This window comes from Scylla paramamosain, chromosome 47 (genome assembly GCF_035594125.1).
Source record: "Scylla paramamosain isolate STU-SP2022 chromosome 47, ASM3559412v1, whole genome shotgun sequence".
NCBI lineage: Eukaryota > Metazoa > Arthropoda > Malacostraca > Decapoda > Portunidae > Scylla > Scylla paramamosain.
In genome coordinates, this window is record NC_087197.1 from 4,525,001 (window position 1) to 4,543,995 (window position 18,995).

Here is an 18,995-nt window from a genome sequence, read left to right on the forward strand (position 1 = left end):
CACACACACACACACACACACACACACACACACACACACACACACACACACACACACACACACACACACACATCCTGTTTACAATTACAATGAGCAGATAACAATGGGTCAAAATGTGTACTTCTCCTTTCATTTACAATTATTTCTTTTATTCTTATTTTTCATCTCCTTTATCTACTATCGCCTTTCAAGTGTACGTGATGGAAATGAACAATGATAGTAACAAAGCAGCAATGGCGGAGTAAATATGGGTATTGAAAACTGCACATACCATGGAGTGCCTTCTTTTCATGAGCCTCCCAGCATCACATCCTGTTTACGTGGATTTTGAGTTGTTGACGTGTTTCCTTCATCACAAACCACTCTGAGGGCTTTCTTATTGTTGTACAGCCACCTTCATCATCACACTAACTAAACATTGGGTAATCTACGCCTTATGTTCCCTGTTACATCCTACAGATCCACTGAAAGATTCTATGCAGTGCCTTTATTGTTCTGCATTGTTGTATGTTGAGGCAAAGTGATAAGGACAAGAAATATTAATAAAACAAGGGGTACAATGTATAATAATCTCACTTTCTCCTTCCAATCAGGTACCATCACCTCGTCAGTGCTCAAGACGGCAACGGAGGCGAGGAAGCACACACTGGGGCCCTTCAGTCCGACCTTCAACGTGGAGAAGTTGCTGCGTGAGGGACTTCTGAGTGTGAGTCAAGGGGCCGTTCATTAGCTGTGTTTCCCTTACAATGTCACGTTTTCTTTGGTGTATATTTTGATTTGAGTTCGTTTTCTCCTTATTTATCTATTTAATTATTTATTTATTTATTCTATGATGATTATGATGATTTAGGATAATGATGGAGATATGACTGATGTTAATTTCAATTATTATTATTATTATTATTATTATTATTATTATTATTATTATTGTTGTTGTTGTTGTTGTTGTTGTTGTTGTTGTTGTTCCTGTTGTTGTTGCTGTTGTTCGCCCTTTTTCTTCTTTCTTTTTTTTTTCTTTTTTTCTTTCTTTCTTTCTTCTTCTTCTTCTTCTTCTTCTTCTTCTTCTTCTTCTTCTTCTTCTTCTTCTTCTTCTTCTTCTTCTTCTTCTTCTTCTTCTTCTTCTTCTCCTCCTCCTCCTCCTCCTCCTCCTCCTCCTCCTCCTCCCCCCAAAAGAAAGACAGATTAGGCTTTAAATAACAGGTGAGGGGACAGGTGAGGTCAGTTGGGAAGGTCAAGTCAGCCCCAGCAGGTCACTCCTCCCGCGCAGGTAAAGTTAGGTCATAGGTTATGGGGTCAGCTTAAGGTCAACTGAGGTCATTCCAACTATTACGGATCAGGAGGAGGAGGAGGAGGATTAAAGAAAAATTGAGTAAGAGAAGAGAGGAGGAGGAGGAGGAAAAAGGGTGAGGAGGTGAAGAAAGAGTGAAGAAGAAGAGGAGGAAGAAGAAAAAGGATTAGTTATTTCTTGATTTGTATTCTTCTTCTTCTTCTTCTTCTTCTTCTTCTTCTTCTTCTTTTTTGTGTTGTTGTTGTTGTTGTTGTAAGTCTTTTTATTCGTTTTGTTCTTGTTCTTGTTCTTATTATTACTACTGCCATTATTACCATCATAACTGTTACATTTTCAGTCTCTCGGTATTTAAAAATATTATTGATATTCACCATCCTTACGTAAAAAAAACGAATAAATAAAGGAATAAAAAAAAATGATAGGCAAAAAAAAGAAAATTAAGATGAAGAATGTTAACAATATTTTTAGATAAATGAACAACGAAAACCGTACAGATAAGAAAAAAAAGATAAATAAATTAACAGAGATAATGAAGGATTTCGATAACATAAAATTAAAAATAATGAAAATACCCCAAAACAGAAAATATATGAATGAGGAATGATAATAATATTTTTAGATAACAAATGAAGAACGAAAACCGTACTCGTCCATCAGGTATTGCCCGACGACGCCCATCGCATTGTGAGTGGCAAACTGTTCATCTCCGTGACGCGGGTGAGTGACGGCAAGAACATCCTGCTCTCCCAGTTCGACACCCGCGAGGAGCTAATCCAGGTGAGCCGCTTTCGTACCTGTCGCTGTCCATTGTCGTACTCTTCAGTCTCTTTTTTTTTTTCTTTCAGGGTGGGGAAACTTAACCGTCGTACCCTTTATTGCCTGTTGTCGTACTCTTGACGCCCGTTTTCTTTTTTTAGGTTGGGGGACTACAAGAAAATGGTGTCAGAGGGTGAAGGAGTGATGATGCTAGAGAGAGAGAGAGAGAGAGAGAGAGAGAGAGAGAGAGAGAGAGAGAGAGAGAGAGAGAGAGAGAGAGAGATAAGGACATATTTGATGATGGTGGTGGTGATGAAGAAATCAGTCAGAGTACGATAACTTTTACATAAGTATGATACTTACTTACGAAATGACTCACAGGATTACTTGCACAAACTTTGATACGTTGCCATTCTGTTATTGACCTAGAGTTACTATGGCAACTATTTATATTATACTATTTATTTGCTGTAACTACTATTAATTACGTCACTATACTAATGGTGACTACTATTACTGCTATTCGTTGTCATGCTATTAGTCTTCGCAACATTTGATCTTCACTATTTATACTATTGGTCTCTATGTACTATGACTTGTGTTTGTTAATGATTATATTGCTATTTGAACTACTGAAGGCTGTTTACTATGATCACTATATTTACTGTCACTTTTTATGCCTGTTAATGAAATATATTTGAATTTTTATCTATTTATTTATTTTTTTTTTAATTGTTCATTCCATTTCTGTTTATCTTGGATGTTTTCTTCTTCTTCTTCTTCTTCTTCTTCTTCTTCTTCTTCTTCTTCTTCTTATTATTATTATTATTATTATTATTATTATTATTATTATTATTATTATTATTATTATTATTATTATTACTAGTGTGTGTGTGTGTGTGTGTGTGTGTGTGTGTGTGTGTGTGTGTGTGTGTGTGTGTGTGTGTGTGTGTCGTCACTCTTATTTGCGTTACATAATGGGGAGGGTGACACAATAGGTGGTGGTGGTGGTGGTGGTGATAAGATAGTGGTGGTGATGGTGAAAGGGTTAGTGACGATGGTAATAGTACCCATTCCTCCTCCTCCTCTTCCCATTCCTCCTCTTTCTCCTCTCATTCCTTCTTCCTTCTCTCATTTCTTCCTCCTTGTTCCATTCCTTCCTCCTTGTTCCATTCCTCCTCCTTTTCTCATTTCTTCCTCCTCTTCCCATTCCTCCTCTTTTTCCCATTCCTTCCTCCTTGTTCCATTCCTCCTCCTTTTCTCATTTCTTCCTCCTCTTCCCATTCCTCCTCTTCTTCCCCATTCCTTCCTCCTCTTCCCATTCCTCCTCTTCTTCCCCATTCCTCCTCTTCTCATTCCTCCTCCTCCTCCTCATTGGGTAGGATCGTTAATGGCAGACATTTGCAGAGGCTCTAAGATAAATATGTCTTCTCACTGGCCTTGAAGTACTCGTAAATTGCATGGCGAGACACCTGTACACATTGATATTACCCTTGTGGTGATGGTGCTTCCTCTTCCTTCCTCCTCCCTCTTTCCTCCTCCCTTCCACACCCTCACACACCCATACAACTCCCACGCATATCCTTCCACACACCCCTACACACACCCTACACTCCACAAACACCCCCAGTAATGTTTCAACCCCCCCACCCCCCATCAACCTCCCAATGCCCTCTGTGACCTGCAAACCCCAATATCTTGCCCTACAACCTCGATTACCCCAAGGTCACCCACAAGAACCCCAGTAACTTCCACAAGGCTTCATTTACCCAATAATCTTCCCTTAAAACTCTATATTACCACAAACTTATTATTATGTTTCTAAATTAACCTCGCATTCAACCTAATTAAACCACAATAACACTCCATTAATCCTAAAAGCCTCAGTGAATCATATATTCCTTTAGTAAACCTCAGTATATTCCCCAGCTGAACCCCACTTACTGCCCCAGCAACCCCAGTAACCCCCCCCCAGTAACCCCCGTCCCCCCTAGGCCATTCTGTGTTCGGCGTTCATTCCTGGCTTCAGCGGATGGGCGCCCGTAACGTTCCGCGGGGTTCGGTACGCTGACGGGGGCTTTAGCGATAACCTCCCGCTGCTGGACGACCACACTGTCACCGTCAGCCCCTTCTGCGGGGAGAGCGACATCTGCCCCAGGGACTCACCCGGCCCCCCCGTGCTGCAGGTGCGGTGCTGTGCTATGCGGGAACCTCGACTTGCTTGCCTGCCTGCCTGCCTCTCTCCGGTTCGGTTCGGTTCGGTTGGCGTTCTTGTGTTTCTCTCGACTTGTTTTCTTTTCTTAGTTTTCTTTTTTTTCTTTTTTTTTCTTTTCTTTCTTTTTTTTTTCTTTTTTTTTATTTAATATTCAGTTTCTGTATTTTCTTTTTCCTCTTGGCGTGCGAGAACCATCGACTTACTTACCTGCCTGCCTGCTTCCTTCGGTTCGGTTGGCACCAAGGAAGCTTACCATTATACCTCCATGGTTGGCGCTCTCGTTTTGTCGTCGACTTTTTTTCCACTTTTCGCTCTTATTATTTTTTTTCTTTTCTGTTTACTTTTAATATTCTTTTACTTCGTTTTCTTCGATTTGTCAATTTTCTTCCATTTTTCCTTGGTGTGTGGGAACCGTCGACTTGCTTGGCTGCCTCTCTTGGTTAGGTTGGTAGTCTTGTTAATATCTCGACTTATTTTTCCGCTTTTTTCATATCTTAGTTTTCTTCAAGACTTTTTTTTTTTTTACTTAATTTAATTTTCCTCAATTTTTGTCAGTTCTTCAGGCGCTCTTGTGTTCTTCTCGACTTCTTTATTTTTCCGGTTTTCGTTGTCTTAGTCTTTCTTTTATTTATTTTATTTTTATTTTTTTTTTCGATTTCTGTATGTTTATGTTCTTGCTTCTCTCATTCTTGACCCAGTTGGCGCTCTTGTGTCCTCTTGACTTACTTTTCTTCACCTCTTCTTTCTTCCTTACTTTCTTTTCCTTTTCTTCCCTTCTCTTGTATTATGTCGACTTCTTTCTTCCGTTTTCAGTCTTTATTTATTATCATTTATTTTTACTTTGTTTTCTTTGATTTTTCTTTTGTTTTGTTTCTCAGCCGTCTTTTGTTTTTCTGTCCGTTTTTCTAATTTTATTTCCAACTATCGGACTTGAAGTTTTTAAGAAAATTGCTGACTTCTTGAATTCTTTTCTTTTTTTCTTTCGTTCTTTCGCGTGTTTTCCTTTTTCTTTTAATTTTTTTTCCCATAATTGACGACAACTCTCTCTCTCTCTCTCTCTCTCTCTCTCTCTCTCTCTCTCTCTCTCTCTCTCTCTCTCTCTCTCTGCATGGCGCACATCGAATCCTTTTATTTATTTCCGCGCAGCATGACTCGCTTTTGTTTGCCCGCCGACCAATCAGCGCGCTTTTACTAACCTTTGAATTTTCAGCACGCGTTTTGATTGGCTCGTGACTGTTTCCTCTTTCCTGGTTCACTTTTCATCCATTTAGAAGAGTTTAGTTTTATTTGTATGATTTTTTGTTAGTTATAGGTTTATTGTTGTTATTATTATTATTATTATTATTATTATTATTATTATTATTATTATTATTATTATAGTTGTTGTTGTTGTTGTTGTTGTTGGTGGTGGTGGTGGTGGTGGTGGTGGTGGTTGTTGGTGAAAATGTGCGTTAGGAATTTCTGAAGGAGCGTAAAAAAGAAAGAAAAGGAAAGAAAGGATAAATAATTGCGTAAGTATTATATTGATAGCGCGCAGAAAGAAAAAAAAAAACAGAAAAAAGGAAAAATATCGAAAAAAACGCAAAATAAGAAAAAAAAATTAAAAAATTTTGTCCCCTCAATTGACGCACGCACACGCACCCACGCACACGCACACCCACGCACGCACGGGCAGGCGCTGTGCTGCTCGTCGTTCGTGCCTGGGTTCAGCGGATGGGTGCCCCCTGTGTTCCGCGGCGTGCGCTACTTGGACGGCGTGCTGAGCGATAACCTGCCCATGCTGGACGCACACACCATCTGCGTGAGTCCCTTCGCGGGCCACAGCGACATCTGCCCCAGGGATAACAGGCACATCTCCCTCGCGGTACTGTCAACGTTCACTAGTATTATTATTATTATTATTATTATTATTATTATTATTATTATTATTATTATTATTATTTGGCACCAGTTTAACCCATCGTAGCCGTAATTAGTGAAGTAAGGGAGTTGATGAATAATCACGTAAACTTAAATCGCCTCAGTACAATGCATATGATAGTGATGATAGGTGGAAAAAAAAAAAAAAAACAGTTACAGTAAGGGAGATTAAGAAAAAAACGAAAATGTTGATAAAAGCGATAATGATGATACGAGGGATAATATTATCATCACTTATCATCGTGTTTCTGGTATTATTGTTATTATTATTATTTTTATTATTATTATTATTATTATTATTATTATTATTATTATTATTATTATTATTATTCCCCTTTTTAATATGGTTTGGAAATTTTCTCTTGCAGTATAATTATTGTTAATTATATTTCTATCATCATCATCAATATTACTTGTAATCACTAGGCATATTTAAGTCTTCTGGCTTATTTATCAACTCCTTTATTAATTTGTACATATTGCCGTATTTTCTGGCGTCTGTTTTTTTTTTTTTTTTTTTCGCGTGTATAATGTTATCGTGCGTATTTAAACGGTAGCTTTGTTCCCCGCGTGCCTTCCCTTGCTGCCTGTCCCGGTAATGTCACCCCGTTGGTGTTGTGGACGCTTTGTTTACAAGACTTGCTGGCGTAATGATGTGTCGGCTTGAGTGCCACGTGTGTGTGTGTGTGTGTGTGTGTGTGAGAGAGAAAGAGAGGGAGGAGAATTGACCTACACTGAAACTGATAATGTATTGGTAGTAATTAGATAAGTAGATAGGTGTACAGTATAGATAAATACACTTACTACTACTACTACTACTACTACTACTGCAGCAAAGAACTAAAAGAAACGACATTCTTGTACAGAATATTTATTACAACTTATTCATTTACTTGTTAATTTATATATATATATATATATATATATATATATATATATATATATATATATATATATATATATATATATATATATATATATATATATATATATATATATATATATATATATATATATATATATATATATATATATATTTATTTATTTATTTATTTATTTATTTATTTATTTACGCATTTAGGTTAGCGGTGAAGTATTATGGACTGTTTGAACTGATTTGTTTATATATTCCGTTTTCATCCCGTTGTGTTTTGAAGAACCTTGGGGTGTGGGATGGGAAGGGAAGGGGAGGGGCCCGGGAAGGGAGAAGGAAGACGGGGAAGAAGGAGAAATAGGAGAAAAAAACAGGAACACACACACACACACACACACACACACACACACGAGAAGAAGGGAAAGAAGAAAAGGAGAGAAAACTGGAACACAAACACACTACACCGCCACAGCCCCCCACACCCCACACCTCTCCTTCACACGCCCCCACACCCCACACCCCTCCTTCACCACGCCCCTACACACCTACACACCCACATCCTTCCTTCACTCACACACCACGTGGCCGCACCCGTCCTTCACCACGCCCACACATCCTCAGGGGCTGCTCTGTTCTGCCTTCATCCCTGGCTTCAGCGGGTGGGCGTGTCCCAAGGTGCGGGGGGTTCGGTATGTGGATGGCGGGTTCACGAATAACCTTCCAGAGGTGGACCACGGCACTGTCACCGTCAGCCCCTTCTGCGGAGAGAGCGACATCTGCCCTAAGGACACCACCGCGGGGCTTGTCACGGTAGGCCGGCGGCAGGAGCACCAGGAGGGAGGGGTTGGGTTAGGTGGGGTTAGGGAAGGGACGGTTAAGTTGGGTTAGGTTTGGTTAGGTTAGGTTAGATTAGGTTCGTTAAGGTTAGGTTAGTTTAGGTTAGGTTGGATTAGGTTCGGTAAGGTTAGGTTCGGTAAGGTTAGGTTCAGTAAGGTTAGGTTCGGTAAGGTTAGGTTAGGCTAGATTAGGTTTGAGTTAGGTTAGTTTAGGTTAGGTTCGGTAAGGTTAGGTTAGGTTCAGTAAGGTTAGGTTAGGTTAGGCTAGATTAGGTTTGAGTTAGGTTAGTTTAGGTTAGGTTCGGTAAGGTTAGGTTAGGTTCAGTAAGGTTAGGTTAGGTTAGGTTAGGCTAGATTAGGTTTGAGTTAGGTTAGTTTAGGTTAGGTTAGGCTAGGGGACGTTGTGTAGGGGGTAGGTTAGGTTAAGTTAGGGAAGGTAAGTTTGTGGAACATCATGTTAGGCTAGGTTGTGCTGGATTAGGTTAGGTTAGGTAAGGTTAGTTAAGTGAGAATCTTTGGGTTATTTACGCAAACCCATGCACGTGACTGTTGACAGGCGCTGCTGGGGACATGTCGCGAGGCAGTCACACCAAGGAATTAATGTAAATAATATGTTTGTTTCTATAGCTCCCCCCCCCCTCACCTTAAGAGTCAGCACTATTGTTTTCCCAGTTATATTTTTGAAGGTCAGGACAAGGTTAACTGATAGAGGGAAGGGAGTGTGGCGGGGTGGGCACTGTAGATAGCCCTGCTTGGGACGTGTAGCAGACGTGTGTGGGTCTGCTGCATGGGGTGTGGTGTCCCTGTGGGCTGTTGATTACTGCTTTACGTGGGCTGCTGTGGCTGTGGCGCCGATGATGTGGCTGGGAATGACAGTGATGATAATGATAATAAATAATAATAATAATAATAATAATAATAATAAGTGGTATTATTATTATTATTCCATTATTATTAAAATGTTTTTTAATCGTGGTGGTGGTGGTAGTAGTAGTAGTAATAGTATTAATAGTAGTAGTTGTTATTGTTGTTTTGTTGTTGTAATATATGCAGTAATGATATGCATATGTCCAAACATGCACAGACACACATACATATCACATTCATGCATACAGTTGCGTGAGACTGTGCATGTGTACCTACGTGTCTGTAATAATTGCACACACACACACACACACACACACACACACACACACCGTTATCATCCGTGTACGTGTGTCCACTTGTATAATGTGTGTGTGTATGTGTGTGTGTGTGTGTGTGTTGGGGATTCCTCACATGAGTCACACCATCCTGATCTTGATCTTATCTGTGGCCCTCGCTAAAAAAAAGTCTAATCTTTATAATTGTGCCGTGTTTTGTCTAATTTTTCATAGTGATGTGTCGTCATTTGGAGCGATAATGGAAATTACCAGATAGCGCTGCTCCTGTTCCCATGCTCTCCATACTTGGGTTTTCTTGTTTACTCGATTTTTTTTTTTTTTTTTTTTTATTTTTTATAGCGGGATAAAAGTCGAGAGCTACGTACCTAAATCATTAACCTCACTATAGTATTGATGTTTAACTTTGTGTTGTTATTATTATTGTTGTTGTTGTTATTATTATTATTATTATTATTATTATTATTATTATTATTATTATTATTATTATTATTATCATTATTATTGTTATTATTATTCACGGCTTGTCGCTAATTTGCATACTACACCAAATATTTTGTTTAACTTGTTAGTGTTTTCATCGATTATTATTATTATTATTATTATTATTACTTAGTGTCGATAAGTTGGGAGTTACACTGATTAATTTCTGCTATCTTTTATGATTGGAACTTTCCAATGACTGTTCTACTCGTAGGTTCTGTCTCCTTTCTTTGTTGATGCAAGTACATAGGCTACTAATAATAACAATAGGAAAAAAAAAATAATAATCTGCTTTGCTTATACTAACATTGAGACCGTGTGTGTGTGTGTGTGCGTGTGTGTGTGTGTGTGTAGACATAGTTTTCCATACACCTTCCCAATGTACTGTTGTGTGATATTTGCTTTTGTTTCTTCTTGTTCTGCTTTCCCTGACCGCAGATATTAATGACTGCTTCTCTAGCTGTAAGGTGACTGGCGCCGCGGCCCCGTGAGTATTGCTGTGGTTGTGTTGGTGTTGTGTTTGTCAGGACGCATCACCCAATGGTGTAAATTTTGTAAAGATGCATCACCTAGACAGTGTTGTATGTAAATTTTGATGTGGAATACTTGTTGCTGTTTATTTTGCTTTCAAAGGGAGAAGAGTAATTGTGATATATTGTGATGATAATGATGATATATTATAGAAAGTGATAGGAGATTTGAGTTCCTTTATATATTATTTATTATTTTATTTTTTAAGCACACACACACACACACACACACACAAAAAAAAACATTATATTATCACACTCCTATTATCACACTCCTTATTTTAAACACACCAAACAGCTCCAAAACACATTAAAACACCCTTAAACACACCCAAAGCGCAATCCAACATCCTGTATATATAACATCCATAAACACAATCTTACACTCGTATAAACACATCCAAAACACATCCCAACATTTTTAAACTCCATCCGACACTCAAAAAACTCATCCCAACACCCTTTAAAACCCCCTTTATCACTCCCAAAACACATTTTAACACTCTTAAACACAAACACCGTAAAACACATTCCAACACTCTTAAACACACGCTGAAGCACTGTAACACCCTTTAACCACACCCTAATAGCCTTTAGCACGCGTAGAAAGCAATCTAACACCTTAGACAAATACTGCAACACGCTTAAACACAGCCGAACCCTTTAAAACACAGTCAAACCCCATTTAGCTCCATCTAGCCCCTTAAAACACACCCCAACATCATGTAACACGCCTGCCGCACCCTCCCACAGGTGAATCTGGCCAACACGAGCATTGAGCTGAGCAAGGAAAACTTATACCGCTTCGCTCGCATTCTGTTTCCGCCGCCCCCCGAGGTGCTAAGCAAGATGTGTCAGCAGGGTTTCAATGATGCCCTTGACTTCCTGCAGAGAAACAACCTCATCAATTGTACCAGGTGCCTCGCTGTGCAGTCCAGCTTCAATTTGACAGTGAGTTGTTTTGGCTGTTTGGATTATATGTGTGTGTGTGTGTGTGTGTGTGTGTGTGTGTGTGTGTGTTCATTGTTTTTTTTTTTTTTTTTTATCCTCTTTCTTTGTTTCTTCCTTTTTTGTTGTTGTTTGTGTTTTATGTTGTTTAATTGAAGTTTGTTCCTTAATCCTTAATTTATCTTTTTTTTTATCAGTATCTGTTTATCTATCTACAGTATCACTTTTCTTTGTTATTGTTGCTGTTGTATTTATTTGTGGTGTGAGGTTTTCGCCTTTGTAACGGCACACGATGGGACACTTTTTTTTTTTTTTACCTTTTTTACCTTGTGTTTATTTTACTGTCTAAATGTAGTAGTAGTAGTAGTAGTAGTAGTAGTAGTAGTAGTAGTAGTAGTAATTGACAGTGTGTTCTGTGTATCCCCAGGAGTCTCGTGAGGAGGCGCGGGAGTTGGTGTCGGTAAATCACTTCCACGACCCAGAGGATAACTGTATTGACTGTAAGCAGCAGCGCAAGGTGAGCAGCGAGAGAGAGAGAGAGAGAGAGAGAGAGAGAGAGAGAGAGAGAGAGCCCATAAGTTTACTAGCATCACATAACTTTTCCTTCTCTTATGTAAATTACTCAAAATAACCATAAAAAAAAAGAAGAAATTAAATAAAAAAGAAAATAAGACCTTAATTTATCAGCACCATGTAAATTCTCCTCCTTCACCTCCACCACCTCCTCCACCACCATCTCCTTCACTTCCACCTTCACCTCCTCCTTCACCTCCGTCTCTTTCTTCACCTCCACCTCATCCTTCACCTCTTCCTCCTTTCTTCACCTCTTCCTTCTCCACCACCTTCACCACCACCACCACCTCCTTCACGGCCTCCACAATGCCGGCAGGAGGCCATCCTGGACCAGCTCCCAGAGGCGGTGGGGTCCATCCTGCAGGACGCCATCACTTCTGCCAACGAGGGTCTCATGAACTGGGTATTCAAGCACAAGTCCATGAAGCTGCTGTCTGTGCTCAGCCTGCCCTATGTGCTGCCCATGGACATTGCCTACTCTGCCTTCCTCAGGTGTGTGTCTGTGTGTGTGTCTGTGTGGTTACCTGTTTGTCATGTGTGTGTTCATTAATTTCTCGTGTGTTTGCTTACCTGTGTTTCTACTTCTGTGTTTATTCGTGTTTGCATGTGTGTTTATTTGTTTGTCTGTGTGTTTGTTTACTTCTCAGGTGTGTTAGTTACCTACAGTCATCTAGTCACTCAGCCCGTACAGAAAGATCTCGTTCATGGTGGCCAATCTTTGGGTAGGACAGAGACCACTCACACTCAACACACCGGGACAGCGAGGCCTAAATCCCTTGAGTCACATCCCATACCCACTTGCTGCTGGGTGGACAGAGGCTGCACATTAAGAGGCTCGCCCACTTGCCTCGCCGCGCCCGGGACTCGAACCTGGGTCTTCTTGGGTTCTTGGGTGTGTTTACCTGTCTGTCTGTCTGTTTATTTCCCAGTTATGTGTGTTCATTTCCCAGGAGTTTGTGTGTTTATTTTATCTGTGTGTTTGTCCATTTCTTTGGTTTATGTTTGTGTTTACCTATCTGTGTGTTTGTCATTTCTCAGGTGTTTGTGTGTTTATCTATCTGTGTTTGTCCATTTCTTTGGTTTGTGTTTGTTTACCTATCTGTGTTTGTTCATTTCTCAGCTGTGTGTTTGTGTGTATGTTTATCAGTGTGTTTACCTATTTCTCATGTGTATGTTTACCTGTGTGTATCTGTATTTATCTATTTCTCAGGTATATGTTTACAAGTGTTTACCTGTGTTTACCTTTTCCTCGTGTGCATGATTACCTGAGTGTTCACCTGAGTGTTTATCCATCCCCCTGTGTACCTGAGTGTTTATCCTTCTCCCTGTGGCTGACCTGAGTGTTTATCCTTCTCCCTGTGTACCTGAGTGTTTATCCTTCCCCTGTGGCTGATCTGAGTGTTTATCCTTCTCCCTGTGGCTGACCTGAGTGTTTATCCTTCCCCTGTGGCTGACCTGAGTATTTATCCTTCCCCCTGTGGCTGACCTGAGTGTTTATCCTTCCCCTGTGGCTGACCTGAGTATTTATCCTTCTCCCTGTGGCTGATCTGAGTGTTTATCCTTCCCCTGTGGCTGACCTGAGTGTTTATCCTTCCCCTGTGTACCTGAGTGTTTATCCTTCCTCTGTGGCTGATCTGAGTGTTTATCCTTCCCCCTGTGGTTGACCTGAGTGTTTATCCTTCCCCCTGTGGTTGACCTGAGTGTTTATCCTTCTCCCTGTGGCTGACCTGAGTGTTTATCCTTCTCCCTGTGGCTGACCTGAGTGTTTATCCTTCTCCCTGTGGCTGACCTGAGTGTTTATCCTTCCCCCTGTGGCTGACTTGAGTCCTTATCCTTCCCCTGTGACTGACTTGAGTGCTTATCCATCCCCCTGTGGCTGTGTGCAGGTTCATGGCAACGGCACCCACCAGCAAGGACCTGCAGAGTCTGGCCCGGCAGGTGATCACGCTGGTCAAGGCCCTGCTCAGGATGTCTACTAAGAGCTCCCTGCACCACCATCACCGCCGCCTTGACACCAAGTTCTCCTGCCAGCTGGCCATCACGCAGTTCTCAGGTGAGGGGGGGATGGGGTGACAGGAGAGAGAGAGAGAGAGAGAGAGAGAGAGAGAGAGAGGGGGATGTGAAGGGGAGAGAGAGGTAGGGGGAGGGATAATATGAAAGGGAGAGAATGTAGAATTAAAAGAAATAGGTAGATAGACAGATAGATGGATTGATATATAGATAGAGACAGCAAGGTTCATAGATAGATAGGTAGAGAGAGAGAGAGAGAGAGAGACAGAGAGAGAGAGAGAGAGAGAGAGAGAGACAGAGAGAGAGAGAGAGAGAGAGAGAGAGAGAGAGAGAGAGAGAGAGAGAGAGAGAGAGGTTGTGTGTATATATCTGTACAAGAGAGAGAGAAGAGCATACACCTGACAGCCTGAAGACACACCAGCCACTCATCCCTCACACAAACACAGCCACAGATTTGCAGCCAGGAGTTAACACCAATCTTTACCACCACCACCACTACCACCACCACCATAACAGGGCACCAGAGGAAGACACGACGCCAGGCCACCAAGCACAGGTCGAGGCGCAGGAACCACCTCTCTGTGGCACCAAGGAGGCGGCGAGGCAGACAGCCGTACTCCAACCACGTGCTGAACACCATGCAGGGGCTGAAGAGTGCCCCAGACGACCTGGCGGAGCAGCAGGCGCAGATGTTTGCCCTCCTCCTCGGCTCTGTCATGGAGAACGTGGCCATTGTTGCCACCGCCCTCGCCCAGGACTCCCCTGGTGTGCCTGGAGGTGATGGCCTGGAGAGCACATCCCACTGACCCCATGTGACCTGATTTGTAAAGTTGTGAGGGAGTTCATCAAGAGAGGACCTTGAAAGTGTGATACAAGAGGTGATCCAAACTTCCTCACACCAGTTATGATAGGAGATGACCTTCAGAACACAACACAGTGACCTGATTTGACCTGATTTCCAAAGCCATAGGGAATGAAGAGGTGACCCAAACTTCCCAGCACTAGTTACGACAAGACTTGGCCCTGAGAGTATGCCGCAGTGACCCGATTTGACCTGATTTACAAAGGCATGGGAGGTGAGGAGGTGACCTTGAACTTGAACACTCCACTTAATGTTGCTGGAGTGTGATGTACCTGTGACTGGCAGCACTCATCTCCACCACAGCGAGTCCCCAGCAGTGTGACGGGGGGTGACCTGTGGCTGGGTGGTTAGTGCCCCCCCTCCCACACAGCCTCAGTACACTGCCATGGGTTTGAACTTTCAACCTTAGGAAGTTCAAGGGTCTCAGGTCACCACACTCCTTTGAAACTCATGTCTTGGTAAAACTTGTGTGTATCCTTCAGTGTCCTTCAGCATCCTTCAGCCCTCCTCCCCACTTCCTTATCTCCTCATCCCTCCCATCCTCTCCTATCCTCATCTACTTATCCTCCTCCCTTCTCTCTGCTTCCCTTTCGTTTACTTATCTATTTTTCCTCATTTCTTCTTTTCCTTCCCTATCCTCCCTTCCCTTCTCCCCTCATTACTTCTATCCTCCTCCTCCTGCTCTCTTCCTTTTCCTATCCCCACCCATCCCATTTTCTCTTCCCTTTCCTTCTCTCTTCATCCCTCCCATTCTTCTCCCTTCCTTTTCCTATTTCCACCTCTTCATCCTCCTTCCTTCTGCCTTCTTTCCTTCCCTATCTTCACCCCTCCTTTCTTTCCTCTTCTTCATTTTTCCTGTCTTTCTCTCCTTATATATCCCATTCCTCATCTTTCTTCCCATCTCTCTCTCCCATCCCTCCTCCTCCTTCTCCCTCCCTTTCCCCCTCGACACACACACAGACGCCTTCCTCCCTCCTCCTCTGATCCGATGACGCTAAACGAAAAGAAAACGATGGATTTTTTTTCCCTCAAGAATTTACGAGTTCGAAATACAAATTATTGTTGTGAATTTTTTTGTTGAGTGTGAATGACTCTGCCTTCTGTGGGCTGTGTTTGTTTGTTTGTGTGTTTGTTTGTTTGTGTAGTGCATTTTTGTTTTGTTAATTAATAGTGTGTGTTTTTTGTTTGTTTATTTTATTTATTTGCCTTTTTTTTGTTATAGATGTGTTTATTTATCTGTTCATCTGTTTGTTTACTTTTTATTTTCATTATGTATGGTTTTTATTTATTTGTCTGTTTGTTTGTTTGTTTTGATATTGTCTCTTGCTTGGTATCTTGATTGATTGAGAGAGAGAGAGAGAGAGAGAGAGAGAGAGAGAGAGAGAGAGAAAGAGAGAGAGAGAGAGATCTTCCTGTGTTGCTTAGTCATGTGTTTATTGCCATTCATTCATCACAGTCATTTATCACACTTATTTATTTTCATTCGTTTGTTTGTTTACATTATTTATTCTCATCTCTGTGTTTGTTTACATGTTTATATTTCTCTCATGTGTATTGTGGGACTTAATAAACAAGATATGCTATGTGTTCGTGTGTCTTTGTGTCCAGATACCTGTGTGTGTGTGTGTGTGTGTGTGTGTGTGTGTGTTCAGTAGGCTAGAGTAATGGCAGTGATGGGAGTGAGGCAAAGATGTGAGGTGTGAGTCTGTGCCTATAAACCCTCTTATTTTATTTCGGTATGCCATCATTCCCTTACTGGTTCGTTAGGTTAATTATCCCGTTTGAAGTAATTAGGCTGGTACTCTCTCTCTCTCTCTCTCTCTCTCTCTCTCTCTCTCTCTCTCTCTCTCTCTCTCTCTCTCTCTCTCTCTCTCTCTCTCTCTCTCTCTCTCTCTCTCTCTCTCTCTCTCTCTCTCTCTCTCTCTCTCTCTCTCTCTCTCTACCTTCATGAAATACTTTGTTGTGTCTGTGCAAGGAACCTGTTAGGAATATTTTAATCAACATACCACTTATCAAAAAGTCATTTCACAGTTAACATAATTATAGCTTTATTATAGTCACACACACACACACACACACACACACACACACACACACACACACACACACACACACACACACACACACACACACACACACACACACACACACACACACACACACACACACATGCACTGACTCTCACTGTGCTCTTCAGTATTGTTGTGTAAGCTGCTACAGTTGAATAAGAGCTTTGTATTAACTTGTGTATCTCTTCTCTTCCTTCCCTGCTTGCCCTCCCCTGCCTGTGTGCCTGGTGGTGGTGGTGGTGGTGGCGGTGGTGTGCCGTGGCGTGTGTGCGGCAGGTGATGTGGAGATGCAGCACATTCAGAACAGACAGAACTTCGACTTCACGCTCGACCTTGACACCATGTAAGTCTGTCCGTCTGTTTGTATGTACGGTTGCTAAGTTGTCTTCCAGTGCTTGCTGTGTAGAGATGGAAAGATGATTTGTTCCTCTTTGCTTCTCATTCTTGTTTTTAGGTTTGTTTTTTCTGTTTTCTTGGCTTGTTTTGTTACTTTTTTTTTTCTTGATGTTATGCACACAGGAAGGAAGTGTTGTGATGCTTAGTGTGTGTAGATGCTGAAAAAAAATAGTTGTTCATTTTTATTCTTTATTCTAGCTTTGACTTTTTTTGTTTCCTCATCTCTTGTAATTTTCTTTTCATTTTCATGTTCTCTTTGTCCTGTTTTCATAGTGTTTTACTGTTTCATCAAATAATCCAATGTAACCCAACCTAACCTTACCTAACCTAACCTACCCTGACCCAACCTAACCCAACCCAACCTAACCTAATTCAACCCATCCCAACCTCACCTCACTTCGCCTCACCTCACCTGCAGGGAGGGTGTGCCACAGAGCCACAAGGACGCCATGCTGCTGGAGTCACAGGCGCTGGCGGAGGTGGCCCTGCGCTGTGCCTCCCGCTCTGTATCGCACGCTGGGTCCCGCATGACCTCCCGGGTGCAGTCCAGGGCTCCATCCAGGGCTGTGTCCCGTGCCGTATCCCGCCGGCCATCCTTCAGTGAGGATGGGGACACGGAGGATGGCATGAGCACCCCCGCAGCGGCCCTGGTTGGAGAGGATGCCTTTGAGAGGATCCTGGATGTCACCACACACCAAGAGGCTCTCATGGCGTACTACTACCTGGACGACAACAACGAGGTGTGTGTGTGTGTGTGTGTGTGTGTGTGTGTGTGTGTGTGTGTGTGTGTTGCTCTCTCACACCTCTTAATCTCCTGTACACTCCCCTATCCCTCCCTCACTCCCAGTACACCTTCCTATCTCACGTCTTTCCTGTTACTCTTTTCAGTATCTCTCCCTCACACCTCCATCTCTCCCATACACACCCTGATACACCTTCCTCTCCCGTGTCTCCCTCAGTACACCCTCACATCTCTCTCACATACACCCCTATCTCTCCCATACACACCCTGATACACCTTCCTTGTACATCTCTCCCTCAGCACCCTCACACACCCCTCAGCCTCCCATACACAGCCCATCTCTGCCTCACACCCCAGTACATTCTCTCATACATCCTCCCACAGGTGAGAGTGACGGAGATCTTTGACATGACCAATGCAGACGAGGACCTGGATGTCTCAGGTGATGCGGGGCACTACCACACCTCCTCCTCCCCTCACTGGGCTGCCGTGCACCCTCACCATCACCGCACCTCCCTCGGTTCGTGCTGTGTGTGTGTGTGTGTGTGTGTGTGTGTGTGTGTGTTTTGTTCTCATTGTTTCAGTTTGTCTGTCTGTCTGTTCCCTAGTTGGTCATTCATGATGTATTTTTCAGTGTTTTTGTTTTTTTCTTGTTTTGGTTTGTTTATTTCTTTTTTAGTTTGGTTTTGAGTTATTTGTATGTTTGTTGTTGGTTTTCCTTTTGTGTGTGTGTTTGTTGTTGGTTTCCTTTTGTGTGTGTGTTTGTTGTTGGTTTTCATTTTGTTTTTACTTTCCATTTTCTTCATCATGAATCTGTGTCCCCCCCAGGGTCAGAGGAGGAGCTGGAGGATGACAGGCCAGCAGGTGATGGGTGCGAGATGTCCCCCTTCACGCCCTCTGACACTGAGTCTGAGTACTGCCGCAGGTGAGCACTGAGGGACACAACCACAACCTGACTGTGTGGCTGTGGTCTGGTGTGGGATGGTGCAAGGCGGTGTGCTGTGGTGTGAGGGGCCACAGGAAGGGACTGCCACCTATAGGCCTCATGGTTTCTGGTGGCTTCCCTTATTTTCTTATGTTGTGATGTTTCTTATGGATGCTGTAGTTTGTGGGGATACAAGAAGGTGTTCCCTGGTGTGTGTAGTGTGTAGGCAGTGACAAGACCTGCCCTGTGTGTCCAGCTACCTGTGTGTGTGCAGTAGGCTAGAGTAATGGCAGTGATGGGAGTGAGGCAAAGATGTGAGGTGTGAGTCTGTGTCCTGGTTTGAGGCAACACAACACAAGATGGTGTGCCGTGGTTTGAGACTATGGAAGGAAGCATGTGTTGGTTTGA

General features: G+C 42.4%; 1 protein-coding gene and 1 long non-coding RNA gene across 7 annotated transcripts in view; both read left to right on the forward strand.

Moving 5' to 3' along the window:
• The window catches only part of LOC135095143 (patatin-like phospholipase domain-containing protein 2), a 44,704-nt gene that overhangs the window by 19,894 nt on the left and 5,815 nt on the right, over positions 1-18,995 (forward strand). Inside the window, exons 2-13 of one of the 6 annotated variants that reach the window (XM_063995916.1) lie at positions 594-706; positions 1,946-2,065; positions 5,935-6,123; positions 7,675-7,863; positions 10,816-11,013; positions 11,438-11,527; positions 11,900-12,075; positions 13,470-13,636; positions 16,801-16,867; positions 17,339-17,660; positions 18,047-18,182; positions 18,491-18,587. In XM_063995916.1, coding sequence (XP_063851986.1) covers positions 594-706; positions 1,946-2,065; positions 5,935-6,123; positions 7,675-7,863; positions 10,816-11,013; positions 11,438-11,527; positions 11,900-12,075; positions 13,470-13,636; positions 16,801-16,867; positions 17,339-17,660; positions 18,047-18,182; positions 18,491-18,587 — 1,864 coding nt within the window. Of the gene's footprint in view, positions 1-593; positions 707-1,945; positions 2,066-4,038; positions 4,231-5,934; positions 6,124-7,674; positions 7,864-10,815; positions 11,014-11,437; positions 11,528-11,899; positions 12,076-13,469; positions 13,637-14,109; positions 16,043-16,800; positions 16,868-17,338; positions 17,661-18,046; positions 18,183-18,490; positions 18,588-18,995 lie in introns of those variants that run through there. The other 5 variants (XM_063995917.1, XM_063995919.1, XM_063995918.1 and 2 more) reach the window with 5 other exon arrangements.
• LOC135095144 (uncharacterized) lies at positions 7,874-8,503 on the forward strand. Its single transcript, XR_010264065.1, has 2 exons — positions 7,874-8,198; positions 8,270-8,503. It is a non-coding gene; the product is annotated as an uncharacterized LOC135095144 (long non-coding RNA).